Source organism: Microcaecilia unicolor, chromosome 3, assembly GCF_901765095.1.
Source record: "Microcaecilia unicolor chromosome 3, aMicUni1.1, whole genome shotgun sequence".
NCBI classification, from domain to species: Eukaryota; Metazoa; Chordata; class Amphibia; order Gymnophiona; family Siphonopidae; genus Microcaecilia; species Microcaecilia unicolor.
The window spans coordinates 75980374-75994374 of NC_044033.1; the positions used below are offsets into that span (position 1 = coordinate 75980374).

Consider the following 14001-nt stretch of genomic DNA (forward strand, 5'->3'; position numbering starts at 1 on the left):
CACTCCCAATAAAAAGACAGGGAAGCGTCAAGAACAGAGAGAAAAACCTACAACCTGGAGGAATAGAGAGGGCAATGCTCCACATACTGAGAATAAGTCGCGCATCCCAGACAAAGTGAAGGAGTGCACAAAAGTAGAAGCCTAAATGAAGCAGCGAGACATGCAGAGAAGGAACAGCACCCCATCTGCAAAGATGGAGCAAGGCCTCACCTGCAGCAGTAGAGATGCCTACCATGCAGAGAAGAAGCAATACTCCATATGCTGACAGGGAGCCATGCTGTCCAAGCACAAACAGAACCGTGCCCCTCAGCCACAAAGGGAGCTACGCTCCATAAGAAGAGATGGAACTGTGCATGGAACCAAGGAACTGCACCCAAACAAAAGAGTGAAATGATGAGCCATGTAGACTGAGGCTCCGGCCTATGCTCCTCGAGAACATGGGAAGGGATTGTAAGCACAATGAGCAATTCGATGTGCGCTGGCAGTGGAGAAGCAGAAGAACTGGGTACCACTGAGTATAACTGGGTACGAAAAAGGGATGTCTCCCTTGCCCCTCGAGGCAATATCGCCTCTGTCAAGCCTACCAGGCAGGTGGTAGGATGGATCCCAATAACCAGCGTGGCCAAGTCACCCAAAGGCTAGAACCCCACAGGGTGATGGAAGGAGGCAGCACAGCAGTCCAGAAGACAACAGCACTATTGTACTCTCCTGTCGTTGCAAGAACAACCAAAAATGAGCCCTGCACCAGGCCAGCAGACAAAAAAACGCCCCAAGTCTGGCACTTGTATAAAAGTGCTAAGAACAGCTACCAACTCCCCAAACCTGAAGCCAGGAAAACAATGCCACCAATCCAGAAGTCAAGGGGTCGGGTGTATAAGGTAGCAGTAACAAAACGTGAAGGCAGCCAACCTGTCGTTGTACCCCCAGAAACCGAGATGCAAAATTCTCCCCTTCCCCTTCCAGTCATGACAGTGCAGTTATGCGGCAAACTGCAACTACGGAGCCCAAAGGCAGGAATAACCGGAAAAAAATGCAGGTAGAAGGGCTGCCAACCCTGTAGTTATGATTGTGTTGTGAAAAGAGTATAGGCTAACCAAGTGTTACCAACTTCAGGAGTGCGACCAATTCTCCGCACTGAAAGAATGAAAAACAACTCTGCCAGTCAAACCCTAAGGAAGGCTATGAATTGGCAAGACTGAGTCCCTAGAGCACTGTGCTGAAAAGCCCACCAAAACAAAAAGAACTCAAAAAACGCTGCCATGACTAGCTCAAGCACACGGCTTATCCCAAGGGCACAAGCTGAAAATGAAAGGGGATCAAGAAAACAAAAGAAAATTTTTTTTTTTTTTTTAAAGAAAAGTCCGAACAATAGGCTGCTCAGGAAAACAAAAAATAAATAAATAACCCAGCTTACCTCAAAGGTACAAGAAAGGAACATATACTTGTCCCACATGACAATATCCCAGAAGTAAAGGAAATCCAGATGTCACCCTAGCCGGCAGAGAAGGGACCCAGCACCACTGGGTGTCATCCTGAATTAGACCAAAACCTGGCCACCAGTACACCCATTGCCCAGCAAGCACCAAAAGGAGCTGCACAATCTGTCCACCATCTGCTAGGAGATAGAGAAAATTCTGAACATTCCAGGCTGCATGATACCCTTAAGGGGAGAATTACTTGGAACAATTTTCTCTGTTTCCTTCCGCTGGTGGACTGGTTTGGTATAGAAGACAAAGATTATTTTCTCCGAGAATGTTTTGTCTGTGGCCAATCTGCCTCGAGAAGCAATCGGTGGTAGATAAGGCATGTTGTGCTATTTACAGACCAGTAGCGAATCAGTCTTTGTTAGTTAAAAGTGCTAGATAGGGTGGCTCATTCTCATTATTTTAAATGGCGGATCAATTTAGATTTCGCAAAGGCACTCACGGTTTCAAAAGTGTACAGCATTGAAGCAGTGCTAGTAGCAGTTAGGGATTTGATTTTGAAACATCTTGATAAGGAGAGGATTTTGTTACTGGAGGCCCACCCAAAGGTGGTGCACCCCGGCCACCCACAATCCAGCATCACTTGTTGCCTTCCTTCCCTCAGGTCTGGGACCACTGCTGCTTACATTTTTGGGTGCCCGGCAGTGATTCACATAGGCACTCCGGGACCTTCCCCCTGCTGCGTCCTGCCCTTGCATAAACAGGAAGTTGTATCAAAGAGGGCTGGACATGGCAGAGGGAAGGCCCTGGAGTGCCCATGTGAATTGCTGTCGGACGACCCGAAAATGTAAGCTGCAAGCACAGCAACGGTGGTGGGGCGGGAGAAGGAAACGGCATCAATTCCAGACCTGAGGGAGGGAAGGCAGAGAGGTGCTGGATGTGGGAGGAGAGTGACTGCAGGGAAAGAAGAGGTGTGCTAGACTTGTGGCAGGAGAGAGATACAGGGAAAGGAGAGGTGTGCTGGGCCTGGGGGAGGAGGGGGACTGCAGGGAAAGGAGAGGTTTGCTGGGCCTGTGGGAGGAGGGGGACTGCAGGGAAGGGAGAGGTGTGCTGGGCATGTGGGAGGAGAAGGAGAAGAAGGGCTGGAAGGAGGGGAGAGAGGTGCTAGACCTGTTGGGAGAGGAGGAGGGGGGCAGAGATGCTGAATCTGTGGAGGGAGAAGCAGGGCTGCAGGGAAGGGAGAAAAGTGCTGGACCTGTGGGGGTGGGGGGGAGGAGGTGGCTGGAAGAAAGGGAAAGAGATGCTAGACCAAGGGGTTGAAGGAATAGGGGATCAAATACTGAACCCACAGTAGAGGGGATGGGCAGGCAGGCAAGTAAGACAGATGCTGGAAGGGGGGAGGAATGAGAGGGAGAGAAGCTGGATGGGGTGGGATTAAAGAGGAGAGACACACATTGGCATGGGAGAGGGAGAAACTAGACAGGGAAATATAGGGACACAGAAACAGAGATGCTGAACGTGGAGGAAGATACACAAGAGGTGGAAGAAGATGGATAGTGGACATATATAGAGAGAAGAAATGCCAAATGGATGGGAGACCTTGGTGAGCGAGTTAAGACAAGACAGAGAGAAGCAGAAACCAGAGCCTAGACCCAACACGATTTGAAAAATAAAATGACAACAAAAAGGTAGAAAAATAATTTTATTTTCCTGTTTTGCTGATTAGAAAATTGTCAGATTTAAAATGGGCATTCTGTCAGAGCAGGTGTTAGATATGGCTGAGGCCCAGGGTAGAAATTTGGGAGGGGACCCCAAAGCTTACTACTAGGCTGCACTTTCATTAGCTTCTGGCAGGCTTTGGGCTCTCTTTGGCCAGGGGGCCAAGGGCAGTTCCTCTAGTTTTAACACCATCCCTGGCATGTGCTATCTTTATATGTTGCACAGTGTAGGAGCAAATGCATCTCTTTCTATTTCTCTGGTGTTCTACTACATGCAAGGTCTGGCTTCTTGGGGTTTCAATTTAATTTATGTTTATAATCACTTATTCTGTATTTGGCATTTGTGTTCTGTGTGTGTGACTGAGATATTCTCTTAGCATGAATTTTCTATGTAGTATTCTGTAGTAATTTGGCATGTTGTTTTCTCAATAGATATATTGATATTTAGGGCCCTAAAATATCATAGGCAGGATCCTTGTTTTGGATGTTAGTGCTGGTATGGTAGATTTGCTCTAGGTTCTGAGTGACGTTTTGTTTGATAGATTTTTTATATTACTTTACAATATACCTGTTACTAAGATAATAAACACACACATTTTTTTATTATAAGTTTTATGGGGATATGTCCTAGCTCCACTCTGCATCCACTGTTAGTGGAGGGCCAGGGGTTTATATGGATGCAGAATATTTGGGGGAAGCATATGTGTATTGGGGGACATTGGCTCAATGGGGACGAAGAGTGCAGCTTCTTATACTTCCCCTAGTCCTCAACATGGCCTGCAGCCACTGAAGCCTGCACTGTTACCCTGATTGAAGTTATTGGGAGTGGGGTAGGGGTAGGGGTGGGGCAGGGATGGGTGCATCAGGTGGCAGGTTTTTCTGTAGTGCCCACCCATCCAACCTGATGGCCCACCCCAAAATTGCCTTCTGGCTACGCCACTGGTTACTGGTATGACACAGTCTATCCTCAGCCTTTAACTTGGTTACTCATGACTTACTGAAGGTTAAGTATGCTGAGATAGGTTTGGAAGGCGTACTATTAGACTAGATCTCTTTTTCCTACAGGGGTAATATGTAGCCAAGATACAGAGTGAAATTTAATTGAGGAGAAGATTGACAATAAGAATGCCTCAGGGCTTCCCTCTTTCACCATTGCTTTTTAACATCTTCTTACAACCCCTTGGTGATATTATTGGTAGGATTGATTTAGAAGAGCACATTTATGATGATGTCCACTTGATTAAGGGGCTAAGGTAAAGAGAGCCCAAGGCTGTATTGAAGGGGGTGTCAGATTGCTTCCGCTGCAATGAGTTAGTTAATACAGAGAACAAAACATAAGTCTAGAGAATATATATGGCTAGGAAAGTAGTCAAGGTTTCAGTCTGGTTCTGCTCTCTTGGACTATTCTAATGCCATGTTAATGGAGTCCGAAGGGGGTTATCAGAAGGGTGCAGCTTGTCCAAAACGCAGCAGCTAGGATGATAATGGAGAAGTCTTACAGAGAAAGGATTTCCCCATTGCTGAAGAAACTGCACTAGCTGCTAGGATCAAGTTCAAAGTGCTGATGCTGACTTTCAATGTACACAGAAACAAAGTGCTGATGCTGACTTTCAATGTACACAGAAACAATCTGCCTTTATATTGGGGGGGGGGGGGGGGGGGGTTAAAAAAGTACAGGCCAAACCACCATTTAAGATCTAGTCAAGATGCATTGTCTGAAATTCAAACCATCAAAGTTGTTAAGGAGGAAATGATTTGGAGCAGAATGCCTTCATTAATGGTCCTTAGTTGGTGGAATGAATTACCCAAGGATATGCAGATAGACTCAGATGTTTAAGAAACTTTAAAAACCTGCTTAAGAACTTGGCTACTCCCAGTTTAGAGAGTGGATTTTGAAATTCATAATGAATTTGGTATGACAATGGTGAAGTTATAGCAGATGGTAAATTATTCAAGAGCTCATTGAGTTTTTAAATTTTTTAAAAATTTTATTATGAATGTTACTGTAAACCAATGAGAACAAATATTTTTTTTTTTTTTTGCTGGTGATGATATACATATTGTAAAATAAAGATAAAGATATATACACAAATGGCCTTCTAATTTTATAAAAGGCATTTTTGATGTGTAAACCCACATTTAGTTGAATATACAATTATCCCATATAAGAACAAAGTCTTATTCCATTTTAATTATAAAAAAACAAAAACAGAAATACAACTAAACACATATTGGAATACTTAAAACTAGAGCCTAATATACTTACGGGTTCCAGTGTTCTTTGGATATTTTATATAAACTACCAAACATAATTGGTAGAATGTTGTCAATATTATCCTCAATCAAGCTAAGAATATATTCATTATTCCAGAAGTATAAGGACCTTTCTGCAACCTGAAATATATGTATCAAGTTGTTAGGATCAATTTATAGAATAAAAGAACGATATAGGCTGCTTTTAAAATTATTTAAAATGTAACTCTACCTGAAAATGAGGACTTGAAACACATTTAGATATTTGCTTAAAAAGGGGTTCCTGAATTTTTTTAAATTGTGTTGGCTCTATTACATCCAAGATTTCTTCAATTTCACCTAAGAACATCACCTGTGTTAAAAAAAATTATACATGTGATAAATGTACCTTTCAATATAAGATAAAACATGAGAATTTAGTTGAGAATAAATCTAACTGTAGTTGATACTTGTCAGTGGGACAGAATACAGGGTCTATGATGAGTAGTGGTTAAGCTGTGAAGAATACACAATGGTAAAGAACTTTTTTTAACATAGAAAAAAATTAATTTTATGCCAAAATAATATTTGTTCTCTTGACATTCTGGCACATAACCTGTTGGCACTATTGCAGCTTAGAAAACAGGGGGGGTTTATTCTTTCCAGCCCAACAGAATGTTGGAAAGAAATTACACATTAGGTATTGAGAATGTTTAAGGGCAGAAAGAACTCTCCAAAAATTTAACATAATGGAATCAAATTTGGTATGAAGGGAAGAACCAGGGAAAAGATATTATTTAAAAATAGGACAAAAGAGGGGTTCCAGAAAGCGAAGTTACTCACCTGTAGCAGATGTTCTCCGAGGACAGCAGGATGCTTATTTTGACTGATAGGTGACATTACCAATAGAGCCCCAGTGTGGAGATGTGTACTAGCACTCTTTTTTTTAGAAGCTTTTGGAAGCAGCTTGCCATGAATGTATGGATCTTCTCGCCTGTCGTCGTTGAAAAGACCAAGTCTGACTAATATAATAGCTGATAGGATGCAACTCTAAAGAGAGGTGGGCATGCCAGCAAGAATAAGCATTTTGCTGTCCTCGGAGAACACTTACTACAGGGTTTCCCTAGCTAACAAGGCTAAGGGAAAGAAATGGCCTGCAAAGGCAAGGCCTGATGAACAATGCAGGAACCATAACTAATTTGTATTTATTTATTTATTTTGTAGGACAGTCTGGAACTGACACACAATGGGCCTAGGGGGGTGGATTCTAGATTGAAATTCTGAAGGCAGTCTGACCAAACTAGTTGTCACGTTGGGAATCTATTTCAAAACAGTAGGGAGATGTGAATGTGTGGACAGAAGACCAAGTTGCAGTTCTGCAAATCTCCTCTATGCAAGCTGACCTTAAGCAGGCTACCCACACGGCCATGGCTCTGCAAATCTCCACTATGGAAGATGACCTCAAGCGGGCTACCCACAAGGCCATGCCATGGCTTTGACATTGTGAACTGTGACATGATCTTCTAGAGCCAGCCCAGATTGACTATACTGTAAGTGAAGGAGATACAATCTGCTAGCCAATTTGAGAGTGTGTGTTTAGTAATGGCAGTCCCATCCTGTGGGGGTCAAAAGAAAGAAAAAGCTGGGTGACCTTTCTGAGGGTTTCACTCTGCTCCAGATAGAAGGCCAAAGCTCTCTTGTAATTGTTTAGTATAAAGTTGTCTGGTTTTACAGATCAGCCAGCTTTGTATATATATAACTTATTCCCTTATATATGATCTACAGCTAGCCTGTCTTCTTGGCCTTCAGGGACAAGTTAACAGACAGGCTTGCTTGGCCTAAAATAATGGGCCCATAACCTTTAAAGCCTCTGTTTGTTTCAAACAGGCTCTGAACATAATACAGAGACACTCTTTCTGTCAAGGACAAATATGAGTGATTTTCAGAGAGATTTGGGGTTGCAAAGGGCAAATGATGGATAATTGGGAAAAATACCAAAGAAGCAGAATTATGTGAAGGTGACCTTAGAGGTCAGAGTTGAAGAATACCAGATAGTAAGAGAGAAAATATAAAGCATTAAGTGATTGGACAAAATTAAGCTTCAGTAATCTGACAAGCACATCTTGTGGCAGTCAGATCTGTTAAGCTTCCAGAGAAATACACAGGAAAACCCGACAGCGAGAGATTGTATTTTTCTCATACTGAAATTTAGACTAATATAAATAAGAATTCAATTTTCTGTAATACTGGATAAAATAATTTTTTTTTGTAATCATTTATTCACTCTAATAAATGTTTGCATTATAATAAAAGAGAAAAACTAAACTCTGGAGTGTTTTTCCTTTGCCAGAAGGGCTTTCAATCTCTTCTGAAGTTGTTTAGTTCCTTTTTAAAGGCAAAGATGGGGGGGGGGGGGGGGGGGCTTTACATTCTATAGTTTAGCCAACATTTCCCTCTTTTGCCAACAATTTTTTTTTTTTTTTTAACATTACATGTCCCCTGTCCCCACTACCACTTTCCATCCCTGTTCAAAGTAGATTTGAATTATGTCATGGTTTTGATTATCCCCAACCTCTACTGTAAGCCATGCAATCATCATCTTCTTATTTAAAATTAAATAAAGGATGGTATGGGCATTATGTTATAGTATGAAAAACCACTGCTATACTAAAGGCATTACAGTGAACTCCACCTATGGAAATAATTCTGCCAACATTACGTGCTCTCTAGCCAACATTACATGTTCTCCAGGCCAAGGTACCCTGGGACGCAAGCATTCTTGGTCCAGAGAGCCCACGGAAGGGTGGGGAGGGAAAGGAGTTAAGCAGGGCCAGGGAGGAATCATGAGCATCTTGGGGGGTGGGGGGGTATTGGTTTCAGGGGGACAGGGTCCACTGGCAACCAGGGATATTTTGCAAGATAAATTCTGTGGAATTACACAATTGTGTGTGCTCTTATTATGCATGTGCATATTTCTTACATATTTCCCAGATTATACCTTGTTGATGTATAAGCCTCAATGGCAGATGGCTTAATATACTGTTATGCTGCAAGGTACCATCTACTCTGGCAGATAAATATTGGGAAAGATTCTCAAGTTTGTTTCTCCACTGGGATTGGTGCCAAGGAAGGAATTGGTGATGTCACTGAAATCATAAAGGAATACATTTTGGATATCCCCCCAGCCGCCACCCCCCCCCCCCCCTCCGATATTCAAAAGCATTTAAACAGTCAAGATCAGCACTTGGCCAGTTAAATGCCCCATAACCAGCCATCCGACGATATTCAGCGAGGGATAGCCAGATATCTCCTTCTGAATGTTGCTGGTTAGTGCCTAACAGATAGCTGGTTATATCAACACACATAACCGGCTATCTGCCGATTTTAAGCCCCACTTTAGCGGCTGTATTTGGCCACATATATATATATATACGGGATACCTTTGGCCGGTTAGAAGATAACCGGCTAAGTCTGAATCTTAACATAACCGGTTATCTACTAATTGGCCAAAATAAATCGGATATTCAATGCTAGTCACCGGAAATGGCCCAGCATTGAATATTTCGGTTTTGTCTTGTGCCTTTTTTCTGCCATCTACCCAGGAAGAAACAGAGCCTCAACCCACAGTCTCAGATACTGTGCCATTTACGGAAGAAAAAGTTTATAAACAGCTTGAGAATCTGAAGGTGGACAAAGCTATGAGGCCGGATGGGATACATCCCAGGATACTGTGGGAGCTCAGAGAGGTCCTGGCGGGACCTCTTAAAGATTTATTTAATAGATCTTTAGAAACAGGAGAGGTTTCGCGAGATTGGAGATGAGAGGATGTGGTCCCTCTTCACAAAAGTGGAGACAGGGAAGAAGTGGGAAACTATAGACCGGTAAGTCTCATATCGGTGGTAGGAAAAAAAATGGAGTCGCTGCTAAAAGAAAGGATAGTTAACTTTCTACTACTACTACTACTATAAATCATTTGTATAGCGCTACCAGTCGTACGCAGCGCTTCACAATTTAACATGAAGAAAGACAGCCCCTGCTCAAAAGAGCTTACAATCTGAATCAAGACAGACAGACAGGACAAATAAGGGATAAGGTAGGACAGACAGATAGGACAAAGGGGAAAGGGACAACGGAAGAGAGGAAGACAAGATAAAGGTTACGAGCAAGTGACAAATTAGGAATTAAAAGCAGCATCAAACAGGTAGGCCTTTAGCCTGGATTTGAAGGCGACCAGGGATGGAGCTTGACTTAATGGCTCAGGGATTCTATTCCAGGCATAGAAGCCAAAGGGTTACAGGAACCGAGGCAACATGGCTTTACCAAAGAAAAATCCTGCCAAACGAATCTTATTGACTTCTTTGACTGGGTGACCAAAGAACTGGATGAAGGACATGCGCTAGATGTAATCTACTTGGATTTCAGCAAAGCCTTTGATACGTTCCCCCACAGAAGACTCATGAATAAGCTGAAAGGGCTGAACTTAGGACCAAAAGTGGTGAACTAGATAGGAAACTAGTTGACTAACAGGTGGCAGAAGGTGATTGTAAATGGAATCCACTCGGAGGAAAGGAAGGTGAGCAGTAGAGTTCCTCAGGGGAGATATTGCTGAAGGGCTGGAAGAAAAGGTTTGCATTTTTGCAGATGACACAAAGATAGCCAATAGAGTGGATACCCTGGAGGGAGTAGAAACAATGAGACGGGATCTTCAAACGTTAGAAGAATGGTCGAGGGTCTGACAGTTAATATTTAATGACAGAAAGCAGAGTGATGCACTTGGGGTGCAGAAACTCAAGAGAGAGATACTGGAGGGAAGAGACTAGTAAGCTCGTCTCGGGAGACAGACCTTGGGGTATTGGTATCAGAGGATCAGAAGGTGAAGAAGCAATGTGACAAGGCGACGGCTGTGGCCAGAAGGATGCTAGGCTGCACAGAGAGGGGTATAACCAGCAGAAGAAAGGAGGTGTTGATGCCCCTCTGCAAGTCGTCGGTGAGACCCCACTTGGAGTATTGTGTTCAGTTTTGGAGGCCGTATCTTGTTAACGATGTAAAAAGACTGGCAGTGCAAAGAAAAGCTACAAAAATGGTATGGGATTTGCGTTGCAAACTGTACAAGGAGAGACTTGCTGACCTGAACAAGTATACTTTGGAGGAAAGGAGAAACAGGGGTGACATGATACAGACGTTCAAATATTTGAAAGGCATTAATCCACAAACAAACCTTTTCCGGAGAAGGGAAGGTGGTAGAACTAGAGGACATGAATTGAAATTGAAGGGGGGAATACTCAGCAGTAATGGCAGAGAAATTCCCTTTCAGATAAACAGCACACACACAAAAAAAAACATCAGTTTTAGAACTTTCTTTCTCTGCTCAAATCCAACACTTTTCACCTTCAACTCTCTTCACCTGCATTCAGGAATTCAAGCTCACAGAAAAAGTTACTTTCACACACCTTTCTGCCTAGAAATCCTGTCATGCACTCAGAGCTCACCCAAATACATCTTTCCTCTTCAGAGTCTTCAGCCCCTCCTCCACTTCCTGGCAAGCTGTTGCCAAGGGACACTGGGTCTCTGAGTCACCAGCTGACCTCAGCTGGCCAATAAGGTGTCCAAACACAGGGTGTTTTCCTCATGGACACTAACATTTTTTCACAATCTCCATTTTGGAAAATAACTTTCCACAGGAAATAATAGAAAAGTTATATTTTTAGGCAAAAACCCATAAAATGTCTATACAATCAGAACAAAATATCTTACAATCATTGGTGCCATCAAACTATACATACAGTGTATTTTTTACATGTTTAAACACACATTTGAATATATTTACAGACTTATCATAAATCTGTCAAAACTCTTATAAAACTAGAAATGTTCACTCAAAAAAACAAATCCAATACTCTAGCATTGAGGCAAGCCGCAGACAGCGCAGCTCCGTGCAGGAAGTCCAGAACCGCTTCTGGAGTCACAGCAGTGGCCACCAACAATCTCTGGGAGCCCAGAACCTCCCCCGGACCCCAGGTAAAAATAAAAAAATATATATAACCCAACGGGTTACAGCAAGGTAGATGGTTATTCTTGGTGCAGTCGTATAGCGGCTATCAAGATGAATATTTTACCCAGGCTGTTGTTTTTGTTTCAGACTTTGCCACTCTTGGTTCCCAAGGCAGAGCTGGGCAGGTGTCAATGGTGTAGGAGTGCACCACTGGATCTTGGACACGAATGGACCATCAGGACCAGCTCATGCTTTATGGATAATACACATGGACCTTGCTTTCTGCAGAATACCTCAGCTTTTGCCTCTTTTGGCATGCTCTATACTTAATGAAGTGAACTTTTACTGTGCCTTAACCACAAGCTGTCAGCTACGGCTGTGTTTGTTCCTATCTGTATGAGACAGGATGCAGGTGCATTAGATAAGCTGCTTGTAACAGTAACTGCCAAGGCTTGTACACAGACTCTCCGCCTGCAAGTAGAAGCCACATGAATAGATAGCCTTGGAGGTTGTTGCCAACCCCCACCCTGCATCTCTGAGCCTAACGAACCTTATCTCCTCAGCCATAAAGAAGCATTGTGTTATGTGTGTGTGTAGAGAAGAATGTTAGGTTTCGCTTCCCTGGCCAGTACCGTTTCAGTGTTATGACGTGTGTATGTACTGAGAACTACAAATGTGTACTGTAAGAACTACTCAGGTTTACTGCGCATGCCAAGTGTGATGTATAAGGTGCCTAGTGCGCAGGCCCAGCAGGGATGTATAAATGTAAGTGTCAGATGATTTCTGACACACAGTATTCTGAGATTGTACTCGGTGCTGTGCATTGCTAGCAATAAAAGCTGTTTTGTTTTGGAACCAATTTGCCTTTCGTCTCCTGTTTTCTGAACCCGTTTCAATGGGACCTCTCGGGGTTTCTCTGGGAAGGGCGTTCTCATGGCTAAATAAGGTGAAGTAGAATTGGAGGAAGAGGAGTACCCAATCTACAATGGTATTACTGAGTGTCACAGTTGAAGCTTACCTCGGCCTGGAGTCAAAGCAGACAAACAGATGTGGCACTCATGGAACACGTATACGTACAGAATTATAATCTAGGGCTATTCTATGGGCATCTCTCTCCTCCAGGGCTTATGGTCAGTTATCTGATAATCCATTTGTTCACCATTTGCTAACATTATGTAGTTCTGTTAAACTTAAGTTAAGGGGTTCTAAGGTACCTTTTTCTTATACACATATCAGTGGCGTAGGAAGGGGGGGGCGGGAGGGGCGGTCTGCCCCGGGTGCAAGCGCTCAGGGGGGTGCCATTAGCCCTCGCTACGGCACTGACTCATATTATTATTATTATTACTACATTTGTACCCCACGCTTTCCCACTCAAAGCAGGTTCAATGCGGCTTACATAGTAATAGGGATTACAGGATATTGATGAGAAAATAAAAGTTAAATATAAGAATAACAAAAGTGATAGGTAGGTAGAGAAGGACAGGGGTGAAGGAGTAGGAGAGGGCTAAGCAAGGGTAGAAGGGGCAGAGGGGGGATGGGTACATGATAAGCAAATGGAAATTTTGGTTGGAAAGATAGCTAAGGTCAATGTCGTTGTCTCCTGGATATGTAATGGGTAGTAGGATTCATAGAATTAGTTTGGGTCATTAGGATAGGCTTGGTTGAACAGATGGGTTTTTAGTGCTTTCCGGAAGGGTAGATAGCCACTGATTGATCTGATAGGTCTTGGGAAGGCATTCCAGAGTTGGCTACCTAAGAAGAAATTGGATTCAAAATAGGTTTTATATCTGAGTCCTTTGCAATTGGGGTAATGTAGATTGAGGTAAGTGCGTGAAGTTTCAGACATGTTTCTGGTGGGAAGGTCAATCAGATTAAACATATAGCTCGGAGATTCACCGTAGATGATCTTATAGATTAATGTAAGGACCTTGAAGTTGATACGTTCTCTGATAGGGAGCCAGTGAAGTTTTTTGTGAAGAGGTGTTGCACATTCAAATTGAGATTTGCCAAAAATAAGTCTTGCTGCTGTGTTTTGGGCAGTTTGAAGTTTTTTTAGGATGTGGGTTTTGCAGCCTAAGAAAATACTATTACAGTAGTCAACGTGGGTGAGTACCGTGGATTGTACTAAGTTCATATTAGTTTAGAACCAGGGTTTCTGGCAGGAGTTGGGCACTTAGCTTTTGCATGGTGGGCAACCCAGGGTTTGGTTCTTTTTGGGGATTTTTTTGGAAGTGGGTGAAATGCGCCCCTTTGCGGTGCTTAAGGAGTTATGATTTATCTAGTTCTGATGTTTTTTTTAATTTACAAGTTAAACACTATATACTCCAACAAGGGTGGTTGAGAGAAGACCCAGATGATAGTGAACACTTTGAAAACCTATGGGGGTCACTGGGGAAACTTCGGGGAACTATTTCAATTCTTTATAGATTTATCAGGGGTTCAGGCTTCTATAAACATGCTTATTGACTCAGTGGGAGCGTGATCTTAATGTTAAGTTTACCATGAGTGAATGGAAAGCAACATGTTTAGAATTTTAAAACGCTTCAGTGTGTGTACTCCTGAATGAAAATGCATATGAAGTATTAACACAATGGTATCATTCTTCTGTGAAGCTACATGCTATGGTTCCCACGGT

At 42.8% G+C, this 14001-nt stretch overlaps 1 protein-coding gene across 1 annotated transcript in view; it reads right to left on the reverse strand.

Moving 5' to 3' along the window:
* The window catches only part of PPP2R5A (protein phosphatase 2 regulatory subunit B'alpha), a 346604-nt gene that overhangs the window by 103516 nt on the left and 229087 nt on the right, over positions 1–14001 (reverse strand). Inside the window, exons 10-11 of the mRNA XM_030196067.1 lie at positions 5628–5747; positions 5409–5536 (exon numbers count right to left, since the gene is read on the reverse strand). Of these exons, the coding sequence (XP_030051927.1) occupies positions 5409–5536; positions 5628–5747 (248 nt within the window). The remainder of the gene's footprint in view (positions 1–5408; positions 5537–5627; positions 5748–14001) is intronic.